Consider the following 24,278-nt stretch of genomic DNA (forward strand, 5'->3'; position numbering starts at 1 on the left):
AATTACATTTTTTTCTTTTTAAAAAAATATGTAATTTTTTTAATTTACTCAATTTTCAACGTATTTTTTTTAATAAAAAAAACCTAATTTCCGAAGTAGTTCTTCTGGTTAGAAAATGACCCATATCAAGGAAAAAAAAACGTGTAGGAAATGACGACGATCATAACCTATATTTTTTTAAAAATAGTACATGTATCTGCTAAACTTTTAAAAATTGAGACGCGCATGCGGCTCTTTTTTTACAATCAAGCTCCCGCAATCACTCGTTGATGGTATGAGAGGCTTAAAAATACTAACGATTGAGGTCTTTAAACACACAGCTCATAAGAACAAAATACACCATCTACGGAAAGAGTTGGAGTGTTTTGAAAGTTTCAATCGGAGGAAAACAAAATACTTACAAATTTTTAGCTCTAAATAACGCTCGATCTGTTTCCGTATATTGTTTATCATGCTCATAGTTGTGTATAAACATGATTTTGTTGAAAAAAACTCTAGCACTTCTACGTCTTATGTCAATTTTCTCACACAATCTTTCAATTTAATTTTAAGAAAATATTCGTTTAATTTATTCACTCATACAAATTTTATTTTATATATATATATATATATATATATATATAAAAGATATATTCTCTCATGTTTTAAAAAATATATGCTTAAAGATTAGTAAAAAAAATAATCTTTTTGAAATAAACGACGGGCTTATCCGTCCCAAAGAACTACAATCGAACTCTCATATCGTAGTGGCATGTATTGGATCGAAATCCGGGGTAGTCAGTAAAATAATTTTTGTTATATATATATTTTTAAAATAATCTTCTCATTCGAATACCCTTAAGAACGTCAATTTTTAAAAATGATTTTTGATCAAATTTATTGCACAAACATCCCATCAAGAAATTATATGCAGCTTTGCGCTGGAGCCTTGCAGTTTTCTTTGTGAAATTGCAAATGACAAAGATATTCCAAAAGTTTCGTGTATTTAATCTCCAGATACAGGGGAAGCCACCAGCAAAATTTGTTTGGTGAAATTAGTTATTTAGTGATCAGTTTTTGCAGGTTTTTCAAATTCCATTACAATAAGCTCGTCCGTCGGATGTATGATCTATGTTCAAGTAAGATTGATTGATTGATTCCAAACGTTTGTTTTTTCTTCTGTTTCGATAGACTTTCATATGGATTTCATGATCCGCAATCCCAGTTTCTTATAAGTTGTAGCTTTTTATGTGACTAGATCATTTAAAATCATGTATTCGAGATTTAAGCACAAAATTTTCACCATCTTTTTAATCCAGCGATGGGTATCCAATATCTTCCACAAATATGCAAGAGTTCTCTGTTGTCGATTGTTTTTTGGAGGTGACAGAAGACTTGACAGACATGATAAAGTGCGTGGCAAATGAACCCTCAGTTGGGCTTTTCTATGTTCAGAAGCATATCCAAAATGCAGCGCCTAACCTTGTTAATCTCAAGAATAATGTTGTTGAAAAATCTCGTGAGACGGTATTGCATACAGAAGATTTAGAAGACTCTATGGCCATGATGAGATCGATGAAAGAATGTGGCTTCCCAGTTGCAGAAGAAATGATTGGGGAAATTAAAAAATCTCTTTCCATCATGTCAAATAAACAACCAAGAAAAGGATTACTCTCTAACTCTGGATCGGGTTATATTGGAAGAACTAGCTCGTGGTCACCAGCCACCTTTGGAAGTAACTCCATGTTTCCTCATCCGGATGGTGAAAAGAATGGGGGCTATTTGTCTGGTGTTTTCAAGTCTGCAAAACAAAAGGTCACCAACTTAAAGTGGCCTCAAGTTGAGTCTAAGGAATCGATGAAATCCGAGGACACATCCCCAAACGCAAAAGAAAGTCATTTAACTGTGCCAGAGGCCGAGGGTGAAGATTTATTGTCGAATCAAGATGGTAAACAGCTTCAAGAAGAATCACAACTTAGTACAAGCTTGTCCCACCTGGCTTTACTTTCATTATGCGAGAACTATGATGAGTTCAAAGCTGATAGAGAAGCTAAATTGGAAGAATGGCTTGGAGGGGTGGCTAGCAATGAGGAGCATCATAAAGAGAAGAACTAGGGATCAAACAGTTCAAAGAACATCTTTCGGTAAGTGGATTTTCGGGGTTGCTGATGTTTGAACCTGTATCATACGAAAGAAAGGATGAAAAGTTTGGTGATCACACATGTTTTTGAAGATTTCTTGTTGTTCCGTGGCATCGACTGTAAATGAATAAAAAACGTTAAGTTTACGTGCATGGCATATGCATTCTTAGCAGTACTTATTAATGTGGATGAAAGGTGTACATATTACAGTTCTGGTATCAACGACGGGCTGTCGGATGTAATTCGTATGCTAAGTAATGGTCTTGTTGTGTTACGCGTGTTCCATTCTTTTTCTATTTGTCTGGCACGAGTATGGAAATGGCACAGAAAAGATTGTATGGAGTTCGATATATAGACCATAATTTTCGACATAATTCTATCCTTAAATCAGATGAGATTTTCTGCATTGTTGCTCCCGGTTTTTTGAACGATCCTCATTAAAATATTTAAAATTTTAAGCTTTTGCCTTTATAGGGTCGTCAGAAAATTCAGCAACAGATGAAATCTTGAAAAAAGTTCGAAGTCCATTCTGAAAAAAATACATTTCATAGAATTTATTTGACTATGGGTATGCCTAAGAACTGCTTTTGTCAATCATTTGAATTTTTTAAGTGTAATTAATTTAACGTGATCGATAGTTCCAAACAAATAATATATTTTCTGTGTTTGATCCTATCTATGTTTTTATTAAAAAAAAATTATTTTATTTCTAAGTTCAAATGCCTAAAGAATTTGTTTCTGTGGAAATAGACACTAGTAATCTATTTCCTTGGGCAAAGACACATCACAGAAATTCAGTATCAAGTAGATCAATCCATAGCTGTAAAATTTGACACTGAACAGAAAATTTGGGACTACAGAATCTAAAATAAATCACAAGTTCTTTGTGAACGGGCTAAAGATGACAGATTTTATGGATACTTTTTTACAAGAATATGATATGTATGCATCAATAGGACGATCATTGCGGCTGGTCATAACAATGCTTGAATATCTACATCTCAAGCCACCAAAAACTACACGCTCAATGCTCTCATAGAAAAGAATGAAAGGGAAGAAAGGATGTCGCACTGCAAAAGAGTGTTGGTAAAAGGGTGCAGGAAGACGGGGAAGAACACGATCCAAATATATCTGATAATGCATAAATGACGCTTCTCAAAGGCCAATTCTGAGCTAAGGAATCCCACTACCGTTGCATAAGCTGCCTTCTAGAGGATACTAAGATCACATGCACAGTCTCCTCCTTCTGTGACCCTAGAGAAAATAACTGCATTTAGTTTAGGAGAAGTCGCTATGTGCAGAGAATAATGTAAAAATGCATCAGGTACTTGTAACAAACAATTGTTTTGAAAAAACACAGAGAAGTCCGCATCTTTGATGCTTGAAAAGGTAACAAATAAAGTTCATCATGGCGATGACATAACATAAACGTTACCTTGAAATATGGCCTTGATATTCTTGGTTTCCATTCCTAAAATTTCCCAGTAACTTGCCAAGTCCCAGGGCTTGAGCCAGTTGGAGGCAAAAGTTCATTCATGATGTCTTCAAAAATATTTTCTTGAATAGACATGCCATCAATACTATCTGAAATATCGCTGACGTAATCTTGAGACTCGACACTAGTAAAATGTGAATTTGACGGTATTGGGCTGCTACTTCTGCTTGAATTAGTCCCAACCACTGAACATGGAGGCACAGCAGAGCCATCACTGTAACTTAAATTCTGAGTGTTGGAGCCACTGGTTTCACCCAATAATTCAGTACTAACATTTAAAACCGGAGAAGACAGGTTGTTGTCAATACATAAACTTGGCGTCAAACAATGCTGACTACCATTATTCTGAGGGTTTGAACCATTTAAGTTGTCATCAAACATCGAACCACAATTTGCATCCAAACAATCCAAGTGGTTGTTACTGATTAATACTGATGACCCAACATTACAACCAAAATCTGTTCCTGAGCCATTATTGTTACCTAAATGTCGAGGGGCAGAGCCACTTGAATCACTGGCAAAATCAGAAACATTATTTGTGATGGAGCGAGCCAGATCAATGTTGCTGCTACTTGCTCCTACCTGTATATCTAAACATGGACTGGTGAAGCCATCACTATTGCCCAATGTTTTAGACTCCTCATTAATACCATTTTTAGCGATTTTAAGACCAAAATTTGCCCTTGGAATGGAAAATCTGTTGCTGCCGACAATTTTAGCTTTTCTGTATAGATATGAGGATATGCATGAGAATGCAAAGCTGTTGTTGGAAAATAAATGAAGATTTCAGCTCGTACCTGATTTGATTTTGTCTCACAGCAGCCACTTTTGACTTCAATATACCTTTCACGGAATGTAGATTATGTTAGCTTCATAATAACAATATATCCACAAAAGGAAAGAAAATACCAAGGTACACATCAAAATGGACATCACTATATGTGCTAAAAAAATTTGTTGCAATGAACGATAAAGTATTGACAGCTAACATGTTAGTTTAATGTCCATATATGGAAAAACATTAGCAGTTCTGTCGTTTATCTGAGCCGAGATTTATCTGAAAGGTTAGTTCTTTTTTATATAACAGGAAAAGTGAGCCTTTTCCTGCAACTTCATCTAAAGCTCTTACAATAGTCAGCAATCATTCCATAAAACGAGATATTTGTTGTTTTTACTTCTAATGATTCTACAACAAAGGACAAATATTACTTTGATACTCTTGAACTTACCACATGTTGAACATCATATAGCAAAGATACTTATCGGATCGGATCCAGTCGGAATCAGGTACAATCCGGAACCTGTTAAACTGGTTCGAGATTGATCTGAACCTGGCATCAAATCTTAATTGGATTGGGTTGCCTAAACCAGATCCAGTATCATTTTAATTCGGCCTGTTTGAATCCGATTCAGTAATATATTTAATTTTATTGTTATTATTTATTTGCTTCATAAATAACTTCTTTGTGTACATAGTGGTTGGAAAAGAATAAAATATCAACTCCAATTATGTTTTCATCTTGTTCAATTCGATTTCAATTTCAGATTGTGTTATACACCTAATCCAACAAATTCAATCTGGTATCCTACAAGATTGGTTTGGTTACATTATCCTATAATTCGGAACCGGTCCAATCCAGTTGCGTAATATTCCTATCCCTATAATAAAGCCCTTTTACGACATTAATAAGAATACCACCAACGCTAGACCCTAGTAAAAATACACTTTAACTCGATGAAAATATTAATAGGTTTGTGCTCGGGCAGTAACATGCAAGAGATTTACAGTTCAAGCAACCAAAATAGCAACAATCCCAACCAGCTGTTATCTAATGTCTTAACCGAATTATTTAATCTTTACATACAAAGACAATAAAAAAATTGTGTTTGCATTCAAGGCAAGAGTGTTAGCAGTTTTAGAACATCGGTTCATGGAACACTACCAATTTCTTCATGAGCATGTATGTTTTCCTCCTGCTTTGTAATTTTATTGGTATCCAAATCAAAGGATAATAATGACAGTAAATTCACATTAAATATAATATTTCGATATTTCAAATGCAAATAAACCACAAAAAACCTCGAGTGGTGACAATTAAGGAAATATTTGCAGGGGAAAACGTTAAGTCTACACATCATGTATCGCCTTCCAAGAAATTTCAAGTACATATACCTCTAGTTTATCAACACCAGTCACCACTTCTGCCATTAGACCGGTTCACTGAATTGGGCAGTAGAAGTTTTGGTTGGAATCACTAGAGCCACTTCTACATTTTCAATTTTTCCAACCATTTTCGGTTGCTCGCAAACTTACTTTAAGAAACTTGGTTATAACAGGATCTAACAAAAGATCATCACCTCCTCATAATTTTCCATTTTTTACTAGCTATGTGTAGCTATGTCCGTTAAACCATATAAACTATAGTTGCTTCCATCTCTGCTCCATGATGTTCCTTGTATATTATGTTCACCAACCATCCTCATATACAAGTACAACAAGCTCTTACAGCTGAGACCGCCACCTTAGTGCCTAATACGCTTCAGAAAAAAAACTTCATACATATGCCTTATCATTTACTGACACATAAAACACTACATTAATTGTGCTAATCAAGCATAAATAGAAAGTCACAGTGTCTTAATAACAGTATTTCGCAAGAACTAGAGAGAAAATTTAAGCACAAAACAAGCCTAACAACGCATTGCCAAGTGTACAAAAAGTTAGCCAACGTTTACCAACCAGATGATGGGGTCTTGAGGCGGCTTCTCTCAGACTTAATAGAAGCAATAACTGAATCAGCAGACGGCCCCAAACCCTTTCTTCCTACCAGCTTCACTCCAAGCTTCTCCGTGAGGTAGTTCATTCTATTCTCATCACCCCCTCTGACTTCTCTGAGATCAAGGGCTTGTTGCTTAGATAATAGGGTATAAATGTGAAACTCCTGTCTCTGATTAAAATGAGACTGAAGCTGCTCAAAAAGCAACTTGTTTGAATGCTGTAGATCTGGCTTCTTTCTCTGATTGCCAAAAGTCACCCTTAAAATGGCACTTGAATCAAAATCTTTTCTACCAAAAATTATAGAAAAGCTGCCAAATTCAATATCAGGTTCTCTGAATAAATCTGCAAGAATAGAAGCACAATTGTGTGCATTCCTTGTTGGATTTTTCTCAACTTTTAACCTTGAAGCTCTAACTCTAGCATAATGAGCCATGTTGGCAGCTTCTCTAAACCCACTGAGCAAAGCACCATGCATGGTAGCTGGATAGCGCCTAGTAGTAGCTTCCCCAGCAAAGAAAACCCTCCCATCTCCCACACTTTCAGCTATAATATCATAATCATCGCCTGAGGCCCCAACAGCAACATTGGAGTAAGAACCTAAGCAGAACGGGTCGCTACCCCATCTAGTACAAACAGTTTGGATAGGTTCTGGAACTTCAATACCTTGTGGTTCATATATACCTGCATTACCAAGGCTATCCACGTGTTAGAAAAGCTCAATTACTGGCAGTGATAACAGACACTAGCAACTAACATTCTTAGCTAAATCAATAAGACCAATTCAACCAAAAAATGGGATTGCTTTCTAATATTACAATTCATTCTCACTAGAAGCTCATCAGGTTAACAAATTTAACGGAATATAAGGTAATTTATCATCTTCATGCGAATAATGAATAAATCGGAAGCAAGAATTTAGATGCTTAAATGCAAGCTAGTGAAAGAGGGTCAAACACCATAACCTGATTGAGTACACATATCAAATAATTACTCTGCAACAATAAATGATGTTCACCCCATTGTTTCATCTCTCACCAAAGTGTACCACGACAGGGACAAGTAACTGTTTGTCTATTTTTCCCCATGGATTACTACCGTATGCATTTGAATTTCAAATTAGTCTATACACCGTTTAATAAATATAAACCTTCAATCTTTTTATCATGATTATTACCATGTGACAGTCAATCTTCATTTTCCCCTAAATACGGAACCTTCACTGTTTAATCATAAATTGTTCGTTGTAGAGAATTTTCTTGTTAACATCTCAGCCAAGTTCATGCCAAATAAATACGAAGAAAAATTATTTTCGTAGCATGTTCTAATGATAACATTGTGAATTCACCCACTTCTATCGTGTGAAATAGAAAAACAGTGAAACTAAAACACATCACACAAAAATATGATATATGATATCTCTATAAATCAGATGGAGAAAGCTAATGGGAAATTAAATTCGTGCAAAAGAACTGCAAATCACCATTTTAATGATGTAAATACAAGCTCATAAATTTCAGTCATGACTTGTTTTGCAAATAGCACGAGACAAAACAAATACAATCATGTAGACAAAACACAAATTTTTTATTTCTGCTATTTATTTCGTAAATAAATGACACCAGAGGTAAAGCATGGGCAACACATACTTCTAATTTCTCATGTAAACGGAGTCAGTATAACAATTGGAACATATTACAAAAAAAGGGCTTTAGTCATGCAAGTATTCTATGTAGACTAGTTTTTCCTAAGGCTCAAATTACAATAATTAGCACACCAGGAGTAAAGAAAACCAACACATAAGAACCTTTAAGAATCAGAAGCACCCTTGTCACAGCATCAGTAGGCTCCATGGTCTCAAACTTATGTGCAGCTTCCCCTGCTACTAAAGCAATCAAGATTGGACCACCAGCTACAGTTGCATAGCTGTAAAAAAGGAAGAATTCACCCTGAAGGCTAGGATCATCAGAGAGATGTCCAAATGTATCGAGGTCAGTTCCCCAAAAGGCATGTGAAAAGAGCATTGCGACCTTATTTAACAAGCCAAATCCCAACCTTTTTATTCCTTCAAGTTTTCTCTGAGGTAACTCAGGGATAAACTTTATGGAACCAGATTTTAGAACTCCTAGTGGAACTGTGCAAAGCGCCATATCACCATCATAAACCTGCCCACCGGCAGCAACCTGAACCCCATCACTAGTATAACGGATGGCTTGGACTGTTTTCTCATAAAGAATTGGGACATTCTCTGCCAATGCCTGGACCAGTCTTCCATTTCCACCAGGCAGAAAGCAGTGATCCCCTCCCATATCAAATGGATCATCCTGATCCCAAAATGCAAGTGAAAGCTTTGAAAGCAATCCAGCATTTGCATATTCCAAGTTTGCAAGATGCCAATGAAACAATTTCATCTCTTCTCCATTAACAGAATCACCAGGGGCCTCCCAGAAGGTCTCCAATGCCGCTCCTAGCGAAACATCCTGCGAAACATCTCCCATCATCTGCCTAAGTTTACTTACCTTATCCAGAAGTTGGTTAAAAGAAGATTCTACTTTTCGATCCAAATCAGGGTCAACAGGTCTTCCGTCTACACTGTAAATAGGACACTTGTCCCTCACCTTATGAAGTGTATATGACAATTGCCGGGCCAAAATCCCAAGAGGATTCCCCAATGTACCCGTCAACACGCTACCTCCCAAGTCGGCAACAGCTGTCCTATTCCCAACCTCCAGCTTTTTTGTGTACACCCTACCTCCAGCACGCTTCCTTCCTTCCAAAACTGTCACCTTAAACCCAAAAGTCATCAACTGCCTTGCTGCAGCCAACCCCGCAAGGCCTGCTCCAATCACTATCACATGTGGCTTACTCGGCTCCACCAAAATCCTTTCCTTTATGCCTGGTGCAACCCCAAAGTTTATATACCCTTGTAAAACCAAATAGTTATAAGCAGAATCCAGTAAAACCCCGCAATGGTTAGGAATAATATCCAGAAACATTTCCTTGGTAATCCAAGTTGAGACATTCTCACGCCACCTTGTAATTATATGATTCCGGATCAAGATATAATTTACCTGCTCGATTCCACCAACCACAGAAACCACCCCGGCATCTATTTCTTCATCAGTGAGCGAATCTGCGGGAAACCCCGACGTCAATGCAACCAAGGCCTCGGACATAGCCTCCTTATTAATCACAATTATCTCCTCCGATACGTCATTGACAACTTTCTTGCCTACAACACCACCAGAATTTAAACCATAGCCATGTTTTTTAACAGCTAAAGAATTCGAAATTTCCGTCTGGGCTTTCCTGAATTCGCCTGAACTCGAAGCCAGTGACCCAACTAGAGCTCGAGTTTCGTTGGTATTAGACAAAAAAGTTAAATCTTTTACCTGGTTCGGATAAGACTGAGGTCGACGAGGCCTGCCACACCTCCTCCTCCTAGGAATTGGCGCCAAGTTTATTCTATTCTCGTGCAACAAATTGCCATTAGAATCAGAGTTTTGGCCCAAACCGGAATTCAAACCTAGGTTTTGAATAAAACCGGGAGTTGGGTTGGCGCTAGGGCTCGAAGTGGGCAGATGAATGGTGAACTGGAGAGGATTACTGGGTTGATTCGTAATGCGAGGATGAGGTTTTTCATTCGATGAGAATTCCATCACAGTAATTCAGATCATACCATAATCATAAACAAAAAATGCATCACAGCATTTCTTCCTTGTCTTCGATTGCGGCGTGAATTGAAAACAAACGAATCATTGATTCTTGGCCCTGTGTAGAGTGACAGCGATGATCCCAGGTCGCAAATTTAGAAAAATATTCCTCCTCGCAACCGCTGTATGCCCAGTTCTCAATTGGTAAAATATGTGGTGATTTTTTAAAATAAAAATTGAAATTATTGAAACATGAAAATAAAAGTTGAAATATTGATATTTAGTGTTTGATGATTTATGTAAGGATGTATTTATTTTTTGATTATTTCAAAAGAAATACTATAAATGAAAATTATATAAAGTTTGCAGCACGTTATCAGTACGATACTCGAATGTTTTCTTTATTTTTCCAAGCTCCAAATCACAAAAAAATGTAACAATATTCAAAATTTAAAAAATTTTGTTTTACTGTTTATTTATTTTTATTGTGTATATATTTAATATATAATATCATGTTATTATACAAAAGAAATCTATGATAACTCATTGTAACAACGTGATGTATTATATTATTACACTATTTATATATTTTTATTGTATTACTTTTATTTATTGTATATATATTTGAATAATATCATGTTATTATATAAAATGAGTCTACGACAACTCATTACAATACTGTGATGTGATTATTTCATTCTTTATATATTTTTATTGTGTTATATAATGATTAAATATATATAATGTCACAATATTATATAAAAAGAGTTCTTGATACCTCATTATAATAATGTGATGTGATATAATTAATTATTTAAACAAAATTAACATTATATACATTATATTATTATTATAAATTTATATATACATACATTTATTTTTTTAAGATTTTGTAACGGTCATAAACGGCTAGTTTTTTATCCTATAAATGTGATTTTACAAATACATTTAATCACTCCAAACTCACTCTTTCTCCCGAAAAATTTTCTTCATCAAAATTTTTGAAGAAGAAAAAAATGGTTCTTTCAAAGTTATTTTGTATAATTATTTTGGTTATTATACTCGCTAGTCTTGTATTTATTGGAGAATATACACCTCGCTTTTTTATTTTAAAGCATGCTTGTACTTATAATTTATATGTTACTTTGTATTGTCATATTAATATATTTATAACTTAACTAATAAAATACATTGTTATTTTTATAGTATCACCATGTCAAATTTGACAAAACTTGACTTGTTGCGTTCGACATTACGAGAAAAATTATATGTCATGGACTTTCGGTCTCAAAATACATCTTGACTCATTGGATCTAAATGAGATCATTTAAAAAATGATATCTCATCATCACAAGATAAAGCAAAAGTTATGATATTTTTGCATTGACATCTTGATGAATGATTACAATATGAATATCTCATTGAAAAAAGATCGCATGACTTTATGGAAATGATTAAAGGAAAGCTTTGAATATATAAAGGAACTTGTACTTATGACCGCCCATGATGAATGGAATGCGTTAAGATTCCAAGATTTTGAGAAAGTCGGTGATTACAACTCGGTAATATATCGAATAATCTCGCAATTAAAATTTTGTGGACGTGAGGTTACGGAATCAGAAATGCTTAAAAGAACATTTTTCACTTTTCACGCATCAAATATAACTCTACAACAATAATATAGAATGCATGGATTTGCGAGATATTCTAAACTTATCGCATGTCTTCTTGTGACGAAAAATAACAACGAGCTGCTAATGAGAAATCATCAGTCCCGACCCACTGGATCAACCGCATTTCCAGAAGTAAATGTTGTAAGTAAAAGTGAATTTAAACCTCGAAATCAAAATCAAAGTCAATGACAAGGTTTTGGTCGAGGTCGTGGACGTGATCATGGTCGTGGTCGCAGCTGTGGTTTTGAAAACAATCGAGATATATACTTCTACAACTAATCTCAAAAGGACGTCACGAATCACCCACTAAAAATGCATAATGAAAGCATGATTGTTAATGAAAATCACTCAAAACGATTTGAAAGTTCTTGTTTTAGATGCAACACTCCAAGACATTGGTCTCGTATTTGTCGAGCTTCCCGAGCACTTTTGTAAGCTCTATAAAGAATTAATAAAGGGAAAAGAAAAATATATTAATTTCACTGAACACAATGACCATTTGAGTGATTCAACTCATTTTGATGTTGCAGATTTTCTGAATGATTTACCTGAAAATGATCAATATATTTGTGGAATAGAAATGTAAAATATTTATTTTTCATGTGCTCATATGCTAATATTTTATTGTATAATTATGATATGTGTTATATTTTTCAATAAATTACATATGTATTGTTATTAATTTTTTTCTTTGCATATTTTTTTAAGTTCAAATATGAAAAATGCTATGAACAAAGCTAAACAAGGAACTAACCCCATGGAAGTTTGCATACCTGATAGTGGTACAACGCACACTATTATCCAAGATAAAATATATTTTTGGAACTAAAACCAACAAAAACAATGGTGAATACAATATCAGATACTGTAGACTTGATTAAAGGTTGTGGTAAATCACATTTTTTGTTACTTAATGGAACAAAATTTATGATAAATGATGCTTTGTATTCACCACAATCGAAAAGAAATTTGTTGATTTTTAATGACATATATTCTCATTGGTATGATACTTAGACAATAAACGAAGGAAATGAGAAATATATGTGTCTTACCACATATAAATCAGTAAAGAAATATGTAGTTGAAAAACTATCAATGCTCCATACTGGATTGCATTATACACATATAAGCCCAATTGAATCAAACATGGTAGTTGATAATTCTTCAATATTAATCAATTGACATGATCGATTAGGACATCCTGGTTCAACAATGATGCGAAGAGTTATAGAAAATACATATGATCATCCGCTGAAAGACCAGAAGATCTTTCAAAATAATAAGTTTCAATGTAAAATATGTTATCTTGGAAAACTTATTATAAGATCATCACCAGCTAAAATCCAAATTGAAACACTCATGTTTTTTGAAAGTATTCATGGTGATATTTGTGGGCCAATACATCCATCATGTGGATCATTTAGATATTTTATGGTATTGATCGATGCCTCCAACAGATGGTCACACGTATGTTTATTATCAACTCGGAATGTGCCATTTTTAAGATTAATTGCTCAAATAATAAAATTACGGACTCAATTTGCCGATCTTACAATCAAGAAAATTAGACTTGATAATGCTGGTAAATTTACTTCTCATACATTCAATGATTATTGTATGTCAATGAGAATAACTATTGAGCATCATGTTGCTCATGTACATACAAAAATGGATTAGTTGAATCATTGATTAAAAGTCTACAACTGATTGCTAGACTAATAATTATGAAAACAAAACTCTCCGTTTCTATATGAAGAGGTGCAATTTTACATGCTGATGTATTAATTCGTATCAGACCAAATGCATACCATAAATACTTCACATTGTAGCTTGTCTTTGGTAAAGAATCAGACATTTCTCATCTGAGATATTTTGGATGTATGGTATATGTGCCTATTGCATCGTCTCAACGAACAAAAATGAGACCTCAAAGAAAGATCGAATTTATATCGGTTATGATAGCCCATCAATCATTCGATATTTTGAGCTTCAGACAAGCGATGTGTTTACAGCATATTTTGCTAATTGTCATTTTAATGAGTAGATATTCCCAATGTTAGGGGTAGAAAAGAAATATATCAAAAAAAAAACTACATGGTATACATCATCATTGTTACTTCTGGATCTAAGAACTAAACAGTGTGAAACATATGTACAACAAATTGTGCACTTGTAAAGAATATCAAATCAAATATTAGATGCATTTACAGACACAAAAGGGTAATTAAATGATATATACATGCTTTAAATACCCATGCTTGAATTGAAATTCCAAATAAACAAATTGAAGACACCCATAATGTCATAAAAAGATTGAAGCGTGGAAGGTTAATCGGTTATAGTGATAAAAAATCCTCGAAAAAGAAAATGCATAGAGAAACACGATAATCACAAAATAGAGAATGATATTCTGGCAAAAATACACGATGATGAAAATGTTCTGTTAGAACCACAAGATGATGATAATCGTGAAATTTCTATCAATTATATTAATACTGAAAAAATATGGAACCGAAAAGATATAAAAAAAATTGATAAAATATTTTCTTACAATGTGGCATTTGACGTCATAAATGAAAATGAAGATTATGAATCAAAATCTTTTGGTGAATGTAAAAATCGACAGGATTGGATAAAATGATAAGACGACATCCAGGTTGAATTGAATTCGCTAAATAAATGTAACGTTTTTTGACCTGTAGTCCTTAAACCTGAACGTGTAAAACTTGTTGGGTAAAAATGGGTTTTTATTCGAAAACGAAATGAGAAAAACGAAACAGTAAGATATCAAGCTCGTTTTGTCGCATAAGGTTTTTCTCAAAGACCTGAAATTGATTATGAATAAACTTATTTACCGTTAAGATGCCTGAAGCACAAAGTTCAAAACCAAAAAATGTTATTATGCGAAATTGCAAAGATCATTAAATGGATTAAAGCTATCCGGCCGAATGTGGTATAACTGGCTAAGTGAACACTTAATAAAAAAAAGGATATGTAAACAATTTAATATGCCCTTGCGCTTTCTTTAAGAAAACAACATCCGGATGCGTAATTATTGGTGTATACGTTGATGATTTAAACATCATTGAAACAAATAAAGAAATTCATGAAATTGTGTTGTGCTTGAAGGAATTATTTGAAATGAAGGAACTTGAAAAAACAAAGTATTGTTTGAGTTTGCAAATTGAACAAAAAAATGTGGAACATTTGTTCACCAATCAAATTATACAGAAAATGTCCTTAAACGTTTTAATTTGGATAAATCAATTTCAAGTGAAGAAAATTTTATAAAATGTGTAGTTTAATATATTTTATGAGTTTGAAATTTTTAATATTTACCGTACATTTTTTATTTTAACAGTGCTGTATTTTTTTGTTTTATATCATTTATTGAATCACTTAGTAGTTTGTGAAAATTGTAAAAATCATGTAAAAAATTTAAATTTAACACTGACATGGATAATTTAATTACGCGATTTTGGAAAAAAACATCAAAATTGTCATTGAAACATAATTATATAATCACGTTTGATTTAAAAAAATATAAAACTAAAAATGTCACAATTTAATACAAACAAAAATAAAATTGACATTTTACCTTCCCAATTTAGCCCCATCTTAACTAATAGAAAACCATGGTTTAAATAATGACACACACTTAAACACAGATTTCTCATCACTTCCTCCGGCAGCTCAAGTTCCGGTTCATTCTTCTCTTAGACCTTCATTCCTTCTTAGAAGCGCAAAAGTCCATGGATGACAAATTGATCTCTCGATTGCATGTGAATTATATTAAAAGAAATTTCGATTGTGATATCGGGGTAAATTTTTTATCGTGAATTTTTAACTTATAGAATTCCGACAAATTCAGATGGTTTGAAACATGAACTTTGCTGTTGAATGTTGAACATTTAATCATACAAAAAATTTCCTAGAATTATGTAATTTTGTTTGACAAAACTTTTAAGGTTCTTAAATTTAGAATGTATTGATTGATATGTAAATACACTTGGTATATTTCTGAAAAAAATTTGATATATTATTAATCCTTATTGACCTAATCAAATATTACTAATTAAAGTTTCAGATACCTTTATAAATACTAATACTTCTTTACACTATCTGCATATTTATACGATCGAAATAATTATTAATTATATAAACATGATATTTTTTAATTTTCAAATTAATAATTATAATCATATATATTTATTAAGAGTGATATTATTATCTAATCTAAAATTTTAAAAGCATAGTGTGTGTATATAATAATAATAATAATAATAATAATAATAATAATAATAATAATAATAATAATAATAATAATAAATAGAGCCAATAAAAAATAGTAAATTGTTTTAAGTCCCCGAACTTCATCTTGAATTTGGCACATTATAGTTTCTGGACAAACATATTTTTTAATAGATTAAAATCAATACAAAATATCGAATATATATATTATAAATATATGAATTTTCAGTATCAATTATTTTATATATAGTATAAAACATATGTTCGGCATGTAAAAATACTTAACATCTATGTATTTTATATTTCATTTCTCTTACACTAAAAATGTAAATAATGGGTATGTACCCAATTTGAGTCAATATAAAAAAAAATAAAAATTTTATTAAAAGATATAATAAAAATGATAATATTATTTGATTGACAAAAAATAATTTGTTTGATTTGAGTGATTAAATTTTAGATAAAATGATAAATTATTTTTTATTATTTTAATAAGTAATAAAATATTAATAATATTATTTATTAAATATAATATTGTAATTTAAATTTAATGATTTAAATTAAGATAAATCACTATTGATTTGATTGATATAATAATTAAAAAATGAATACATAATAAGATCGAGTAACATGAGATATAATACAATAAATTATCAAGTGATGAATTTCGTATAAAATCAAACCGTGTCTAAATATATAAATTAATACGTTGATTTAATACTTTTTAATCTAAAGTTTCTTAAATTAGTGCATTAAATTTATTACTTGTTTTGTACCCAGATATGTATAGTAAATATTGATATTAATAAAAAAATTCTAATTATATCAAAATCTTTTTTTTATGAGATCCAAAATGATCGGTACTCAGATATCATGTATTAATATAATGAGAAACAATATAATTATATATAAAAAACATTTAATTATAATTATATATAATAATAATAACAATATAAAGTTTTGTGTTGGTTTCTTTGTGCAACCAGAAAACATGAACACAACCGTACACCCGCATCAGACAATCACTCCCTTTGAACCCAACTTGACACATAAATCGCATCCTACCATCTATCCGTAATTCTGTAATCCAATTTCTCCCAGGGAGGTGAAGTTGGGGGACCTATTCAGCTTGGATTTTCAGTAAGTGTTGAGATTTGTTATGCATATATATCGCTATTTTTTTAGATTATTTGATGTTATTCGATGTTTTTTAACCGGAAAACTCCTGAGATTACAGCGGTGTAGAAAGCTGATTAATCATAATCGAAAGCTTTCTCTTTTGATTCCGAAGTCGCTGTTTATATGTTACGTCAATTCACCCCTGTTCGATGGTTTTAACGAATTTAATTCGGTGAATTTCGCATCGTGTATTTTTAAATCCAATTGGATTTGATTATTTAATAAACATATGGAGTATGTTTTTTATGATATTTTATTTCCATGGTTTCTCATGAGCTACTTCAGTCAGAAATTCAATACGGGTGTTTTGAAATCAATCTTATATATTTAATGGCGAGGTAACTGATTTTGCCACTGGAGCTAGTTTTGTACTCATCAAGAAGACTTTAGAGTGTGGTGAACCGTTTTAGGTCATTTTTTGCCCTCAATTCTCGCGACACGTGGAATTGCATCATTTATCTTTTATTATCATCGCAGGCCAACAAAATCAGTGTAGCTGCTGCGTGGTTTTGGTCACTATCTGGATCGAGCTTTAATTCCTTTTACTTTGTTACTTTCTAAAAATTAATCTCATTTTCTATTTCAGGGTGCCCAAATTGGAATGGCTTCGGTAGAGGCATCCTCCAGTACACATGGCCCCAGATACGCGCCAGACGATCCTACTCTACCTCAACCTTGGAAAGGATTGATAGATGGAAGTACAGGCGTCTTATATTACTGGAATCCTGAAACAAATGTCACTCAATATGAAAAGCCGACAGCTTTACCACCACCGTTGCCACCAGGGCCACCACCTGCAGCTCCTACCCCCAAGCTAAATCCTATACCATCAACAAGAACAGTGCAATCAGATGGTTTTCAGAACCAGAAACATACCTCGGCCCTGATGCCACAAGGGCAACTTATCAGCTCATCATCCCAGCAACACATTCAGCTAACACCACAGGTTTCTCAACATCAAGTGCCACCACCTGGTCAGGTGCAGGGGTCACACTTGGGACCCGGGATACAGCAGCAGAGTCATCTAGCACCTGAACAAATTAGGACACAAATAGTGGAGCAACCAGGTCAGCAAGTGCCATCCCTGTTGGGGCAGATGCCTACACATCCAGGTCAGCTTGGAATTTCGCAACCAACACCGCATATACCCACTCAGCCAGGTAGCCAAGCATCTTATCTACAGATGCAGCAGATCCCTCATGGTCCACAAGGTCAAATGTATTCAAACTCTCAAATGGGAAACCCACATGGTTTCCAGTTTAACCCTCACCAAGCGTCATTCGCAGTTCATCAACAGAACATGCCTCCACAGGGTCCACAAAGTTTGCAGCCATCTCAGCATTTAATTCCGGGGTCACAGTTACCTCACCAACAAGACCAAGTGACAGGACTTGCTCCGAGAGATGACTCTAAGTTTCTTCATGGAAAGCACTCTGGTTTTTCAGCTGTCCACCAGCATATGATGCAAGGGCAACAGTTTTCTCATCCCCGAGAACAGAAAAATGGAATTCCTCAAATAGATGACGTAGAGTATCAGCAAGGGAAGAAAGCTGGGTTTTCACCTGCACAGGTTCAGCAAACGGGGACTCCATCTATGCAAAACTTGTCTGCAGTAGCAAGTTCTACTCAAGCTTCACATATGAGCACTACGCCAAACCAAACTACCCTGTATGGTGGTGGCTCCTCTGTCAACATGCAACAAACCAATCCTTCACTTCAGTTGCATCAAGCTGGGACAGACTTGGCACATTCACTGCATGGTTCTAGATTTCCAAATCAGATGGACCCTGGGATGATGCATAGCCAGCAGCAGAATCTGCCTCCTGTAGCCTCAAAGATGGCCTATGAAGAAAACCATATTGGAAGAACTGGAAATGATTTTAACTATAGCACTAACAAGGGCGCCCCTGCAATGCATCAGCTGCCCAAGCTTGCACCCTTACCCATGGCAAGAAATCAACAGGTAAATTCTTTGTCCAGAAACATGGAAAATAAGACATCCTTAAATGAATATTTGAAATGGGTGCATGCTCATATGTTAATGCCAGTACTATTTGTTGAGTAATGTTCTCGCTGTTGCATATTCTATATGCTTCACATTAAGACAAAATCTTATGTTGAACACTTGATAAGACTAGTTATTTTATGTACCAGGAAATGAGGATGGGTGATTTTCCTCAAAATGTCACTCCTATTGTCCCAGGAAGATTGAATGGTCCCGGTCCTTCCGGAGGGCCTGCTTTGCATGGTGTCTATGGTAATGCTTCTGGAGCCCCGCCTTTTCCAAACAATGCTTTTCCGAGTCCTCCTTTAGCGATGATGGGACCTACAGATCCTATTCATTTATCAGCGGTAGAAATCTATCGACGGAAGCATGAAGTAACAGCCACGGTTTGTTCATTTGATCTCATCTCTGTTTTTAATATCTAAGATCCTAGAGTGATCCTAGAGAAAACGCCAGTTATGCTTATATTAGTGTAGCCAAATGCATAATGTGGCTGGATTTGACTTTGAAGGGTTATAAGGGAAAAGGTAGTTTGCTTGTTGCCCATCTTTCTTGCTACCAAAAGGACAACATTCATAATAGCTGTTGAACGATTTAAATAAATTGATGTATATGTCTACCATAAATCAGCAGAGAGTACTTCAGTTTTAGACACAGGGCAATACCTTTTTCCTGACCAAAACTATCTAGAGGAAAGTTATTAGGGTCAAAAAGATCATTATATGGGAAAGATAATTAATAGCTGTTGCTCATTTGAATTTTTATAATGTCTTGAAAGCATGGTTGATATAATTGGGCCATGAGAAGTTCATATCGTAAAGTTTTGTAAAGAGGAACTTCTTTTGAAATTACAAATAATTCTAGTCCCCCAAAGTTCATTCCCTATTTAGTTTCTTATCATATTTTGCTCCTTATGTTATAATTTTTTTGCATTGATGCAAGATGTCAAAATCGAGTTCAGTTATGCCCTTTCTCTACTTTGTGTATCAGGAAGAACTGCAACTAAATTTTTTATACCGTGCAAATGATATATGTGCATGCATTTTTTCTTGTCCAAGACGCGGAAGATCTGTCTTGTAGCTCCTAATTTTCTCACAATACTCTAGCTTTACAATTATTTAACTGAACTAATATGTCAAGCATTAAGGAAATCTTTAATTTAGAAAGATATGACCAGGGTGATAAGCTACTTCATAAGTTCAATTTTTCATGCATTTATGCATAATTCAATAGGTAATTAAACATTGGCAAAATTCACAATTGCTATCAAATGGAATAAATCTTTTGTTAAAACGGGGACGATGAAAAGTAGTTAAAGTCTCCATGGACAAGTTGCAAACATTGATTTGTACTATTGACAGCTTGTAAGTGTTAATTTACTTTTTTATTGTTACACCCGTGCTTTCTTGATCGTCTTTGCAGTGGGATTGTTTTGGCTGCTGAATTAATTATTTTTTTCAATACTTTGTACACGAGCGAATGTTCAATCATATCAAAACCGCGTGACTGATGCTTGGTTTAAATTGTTCAGGGTGAAGACGTTCCAGCTCCATTCATGACTTTTGAAGCCACTGGATTTCCGCCAGAAATACTACAGGAGGTAAGTGATTGAACCTAATTGGATTAATTAATATTTCTAAATGTACACGTTATACAGAGGTGATGTTCCTTATGCCCTGCTTAATGTTTCATCTACAAAATTCTTGCTTTTAGCTCATCAATTCTAACTTGTCGCAGGTGCGATATCTGCTCCAGAGGGGGAGCACATGTCGTACGCTGCACTGCGATGCACATTTCTGTGAACAACTATTCTGAGTGTTTGAGGGTGCTAATCGACTGTTGGAGCCTTCATTAGGCACTGGTTCTTGAGGGGGGTGGTTGGTGCCTGGTATCCAAATCACAATAAATGTGACTGGGATTTCTAGCTTATTGGCTCCGTTTCTTCTCTTTTAATTGCTCCTTTTTGTTGCATCGAGTTGCTTCAGTAAGCAACTGCAAACCCCTTGAGCAATTATATTTTTATTCGATTTTATTTCCTTCTCCAACATTAGACTAGCGTAGGTTCGACTTTAAGATCGCTTTGTCACTGCTTGGAACTTCCTTTGAAACGGTCTTCTGAAGTTCATTTTTACTTGATTTTTGCAGATGCATTTTGCTGGTTTCTCTGCTCCCACGCCCATCCAGGCACAAACATGGCCTATTGCTTTACTGAACAAGGACATAGTTGCTATTGCGAAGACAGGGTCTGGAAAAACACTTGGTTATCTTATTCCTGCATTTGTTCATCTGAGACGACGACAAAACAATCCTCAGAATGGTCCAACTGTGTTGGTTTTGTCTCCGACCAGGGAGCTCGCCACCCAAATTCAGGATGAAGCACTCAAGTTTGGTCGATCATCTAGGGTTTCGTGCACGGTTGACTTTCAAATCTTTTTCTATCTATCAAATGGACTGTTCAATTATTGCTTTAGTTGTTATAGATGAAAATTCAAGTTGTTCATTTGTTTCAGTGCTTGTATGGTGGAGCTCCAAAAGGCCTTCAATTAAAAGAACTAGATCGAGGGGTGGATATTGTTGTGGCAACTCCGGGTCGACTGAATGACATCCTTGAAATGAAGAGGATTGACTTTAGACAGATCTCTTTTCTTGTTCTTGATGAGGCTGATAGAATGCTTGATATGGGTTTTGAGCCACAGATTCGTAAAATCGTCAATGAGATACCTCCAAGAAGGCAAACTCTCATGTACACTGCAACCTGGCCTAAGGAAGTTAGAAAAATAGCAAGTGATTTACTTGTTAACCCCGTGCAGGTCAACATTGGCAGTGTTGACGAGCTTACTGCGAATAAGGCTATCACACAGGTATTTATGTAAAAAAGAAAATGTCATCCCTAAGAAATTGAATTGTCAATAATCTTATTGTACATATTCAAAAAATAAACATCAGTCTAAAACTAAGTGGCTTAAGGGCCAGGAGTGTGACTAGCGATGCTATTCCTTTTGGTGAAGATTTATTTTCGAGCATTCCTGGTCTCTGGAATCTGATACTTTTGATGCATGGAGTATTTAAGGTTGCAATTTGCATTACTTTATTGATTGCAAGGTCTCTTTTAAGTATTTGTATCATCCGTTAACAAAAAACTACTTTGCTTCAATAGCATGTGGAAGTAGTCCCAGAAATGGAGAAGCAAAGACGCTTGGAGCAAATTCTTAGATCCCAGGAACGTGGTTCTAAATGTATAATTTTTTGTTCCACTAAAAAGTTGTGTGACCAGCTGGCACGTAGTATTGGACGTAACTTTGGAGCAGCTGTAATTCACGGAGACAAATCCCAGGGTGAGAGAGACTGGGTTCTTAATCAATTTCGAACTGGGAAGACCCCAGTTCTAGTTGCCACTGATGTTGCTGCTCGGGGGCTTGACATAAGGGACATAAGGTCTGGAACTTTCATTTTTTACTTCTATTTTAGAATTCTTCGTATCTTTTGGGTTATAACCTTTATATGTCTAATTATTATCATTTCTCCTCCTTTTGACACTTCTTGTTATCGGTTTTTGATATCTTAATTTTATGCTCTCTACACCTTCGAAACTATCTTGTCACAGGGTTGTGATCAATTATGACTTTCCAACTGGGATTGAGGACTATGTCCATCGAATTGGAAGAACTGGGAGAGCTGGTGCTACAGGTATTTCGTACACATTTTTCTCTGAGCAAGACTGGAAACATGCTCTTGATCTTGTTAAAGTTTTGGAGGGGGCCAACCAGCATGTGCCTCCTGAGGTGAGAGACATAGCTTTACATGGCGGCCCTGGTTTCAGTAAGGATCGAGTTCCCATGAACCGTTATGATTCTGGTGGTGGTGGTGGCCGTTGGGATTCTGGTGGTCGCGGTGGCATGAGAGATGGCTTTGGTGGTCGTGGTGGAATGCGTGATGGTGGCTTTGGTGGTCGTGGAGGCATGAGGGATGGTGGCCGTGGTGGAACGAGGCACGACAGCTTTGGCGGACGTGGAGGGATGAGAGATGTTGGCTTCATCGGCCGAGGAGTGACTAGAGATGGAAATTTTGGTGGTCGTGGTGGTGGGAGGGATGGTGGTCCTTCAGGTGCTCGGTTGGGATGGGACAGGGGTGGACGTGGCACACATGATCGATTCAACAATTTAGATGTGAGAGGACGAGGACGTGGGCGATTTGATAGTCGAAGGGATGGCCCTGACAGAAGTAGGGGTCAGAGTTTCAGCCGGAGCCCTGATAGAGTTCGAACATGGGGTTCCAGTAGAAGCCGAAGCTCTAGCAGAAGCCGTAGCAGAGGTAGGAGTTATAGCAGAAGCCGAAGCCGAAGCCGAAGTTGGTCTCGGAGCCGTAGTCCAAGGAGCAGTCGCAGCTGGAGCCATAGCCCTAGACGCAGCCGCAGCCGCAGCTATGATAGATACGAGAGAAGGCCACCACGCAAAACTAAATTTGATCAGGTAAATGTTTCACCACCAAAAACTGAGGCAGCGCCCTCTGAACCCTTGAGATCCTTGGTGTCTCCTGCTACCGGTGGCAAGGACTTTACTGGAGTTGAGCCAGCAGAGCGGGTTCCTTTGGTAGCAGCTGCGGATCTTGGCAACCTTGTTGCTGAAGCTGACCCTTCAAACAACCCTCCTGTCGAACCCTAGGGTTGAGGATATGGATCCCCACGATACTCAGTGGTTTGGTGCGATTAGGAAGACGATTGGCATGCCATAATGCAGAAGCAAACTGGTTTCTACGTGGTGCTAGTGTTCTATATTTTCACGGGTACATGCCAGAATGCTATCCAGCGATCTACCTTTTATCTTTTACATTGTCTTGGGTATTATTTACATACCCCTCTTTTGTGTTTCACTTTCATTGCTTTCGTTACGACGATGGCAAACAAAAATTAATATCTGGAACTTTCGATGTCGATCAACACTGCAGATTTTGTTTGAATCGAATCAAGATCTATAAATGTGGTTTATAGCTAATTCTATCCTAAATTCTTTAAAGAATTGTTCGCATGGAGCAGAAGAGATGCGCAGATTTTTTTAAAAAAAATCTAATTCCAGTTTTATCGTGAATTTTTTCAATTCCACCTTTAGCAAAGTATTTTACAATTTGCA

General features: G+C 35.3%; 3 protein-coding genes across 6 annotated transcripts; 2 read left to right on the forward strand and 1 right to left on the reverse strand.

The window, feature by feature from the left end:
- Positions 1 to 884: 884 nt before the first annotated feature.
- LOC142540472 (uncharacterized) lies at positions 885 to 2,394 on the forward strand. 2 transcript variants are annotated; one of them, XM_075646642.1, is made up of 2 exons: positions 885 to 1,118; positions 1,238 to 2,394. In XM_075646642.1, the coding sequence occupies exon 2, from the start codon at positions 1,327 to 1,329 to the stop codon at positions 2,092 to 2,094; it is 768 nt and encodes a 255-aa protein (XP_075502757.1). In that variant the 5' UTR covers positions 885 to 1,118; positions 1,238 to 1,326; the 3' UTR covers positions 2,095 to 2,394. The 2 variants fall into 2 exon arrangements, with proteins under 2 accessions (XP_075502757.1, XP_075502756.1); XM_075646641.1 differs by having other exon boundaries at positions 886 to 1,118; positions 1,299 to 2,394.
- A 606-nt stretch (positions 2,395 to 3,000) lies between these two features.
- LOC142540473 (protein FLOWERING LOCUS D) lies at positions 3,001 to 10,227 on the reverse strand. 3 transcript variants are annotated; one of them, XM_075646645.1, is made up of 6 exons: positions 9,784 to 9,967; positions 8,199 to 9,623; positions 6,356 to 7,075; positions 4,413 to 4,458; positions 3,556 to 4,339; positions 3,001 to 3,374 (listed from the first exon to the last, which is right to left on the reverse strand). In XM_075646645.1, the coding sequence occupies exons 2-5, from the start codon at positions 9,565 to 9,567 to the stop codon at positions 3,592 to 3,594; spliced, it is 2,883 nt and encodes a 960-aa protein (XP_075502760.1). In that variant the 5' UTR covers positions 9,568 to 9,623; positions 9,784 to 9,967; the 3' UTR covers positions 3,001 to 3,374; positions 3,556 to 3,591. The 3 variants fall into 3 exon arrangements, with proteins under 3 accessions (XP_075502760.1, XP_075502758.1, XP_075502759.1); XM_075646643.1 differs by having other exon boundaries at positions 8,199 to 10,227; XM_075646644.1 differs by having other exon boundaries at positions 3,001 to 3,387; positions 8,199 to 10,227.
- Positions 10,228 to 16,951: 6,724 nt separating this feature from the next.
- On the forward strand, positions 16,952 to 24,143 carry LOC142540474 (DEAD-box ATP-dependent RNA helicase 40-like). The gene is made up of 8 exons (XM_075646647.1): positions 16,952 to 17,108; positions 17,734 to 19,110; positions 19,302 to 19,538; positions 20,684 to 20,752; positions 21,298 to 21,567; positions 21,663 to 22,013; positions 22,310 to 22,587; positions 22,757 to 24,143. Exons 2-8 carry the CDS (start codon positions 17,749 to 17,751, stop codon positions 23,811 to 23,813), a joined length of 3,624 nt encoding a protein of 1,207 aa, XP_075502762.1. The 5' UTR covers positions 16,952 to 17,108; positions 17,734 to 17,748; the 3' UTR covers positions 23,814 to 24,143.
- The last annotated feature ends 135 nt before the right edge of the window (positions 24,144 to 24,278 follow it).

The sequence above is a fragment of the Primulina tabacum genome, chromosome 3 (assembly GCF_025594145.1).
Source record: "Primulina tabacum isolate GXHZ01 chromosome 3, ASM2559414v2, whole genome shotgun sequence".
Classification (NCBI taxonomy): Eukaryota; Viridiplantae; Streptophyta; class Magnoliopsida; order Lamiales; family Gesneriaceae; genus Primulina; species Primulina tabacum.

Coding starts and splice junctions, on each gene's coding strand:
- LOC142540473 (XM_075646643.1), bottom strand. CDS start 10,050: ATGGAATTCTCATCGAATGAAAAACCTCATCCTCGCATTACGAATCAA. Junction 7,076..8,198: donor GGTGCTTCTGATTCTTAAAG/GTTCTTATGTGT, acceptor TTGGTAATGCAG/GTATATATGAACCACAAGGT. Junction 4,459..6,355: donor CCTCAAGACCCCATCATCTG/GTTGGTAAACGT, acceptor ATTCCGTGAAAG/GTATATTGAAGTCAAAAGTG.
- LOC142540474 (XM_075646647.1), top strand. CDS start 17,749: ATGGCTTCGGTAGAGGCATCCTCCAGTACACATGGCCCCAGATACGCG. Junction 21,568..21,662: donor CATCTAGGGTTTCGTGCACG/GTTGACTTTCAA, acceptor CATTTGTTTCAG/TGCTTGTATGGTGGAGCTCC. Junction 22,588..22,756: donor CTTGACATAAGGGACATAAG/GTCTGGAACTTT, acceptor ATCTTGTCACAG/GGTTGTGATCAATTATGACT.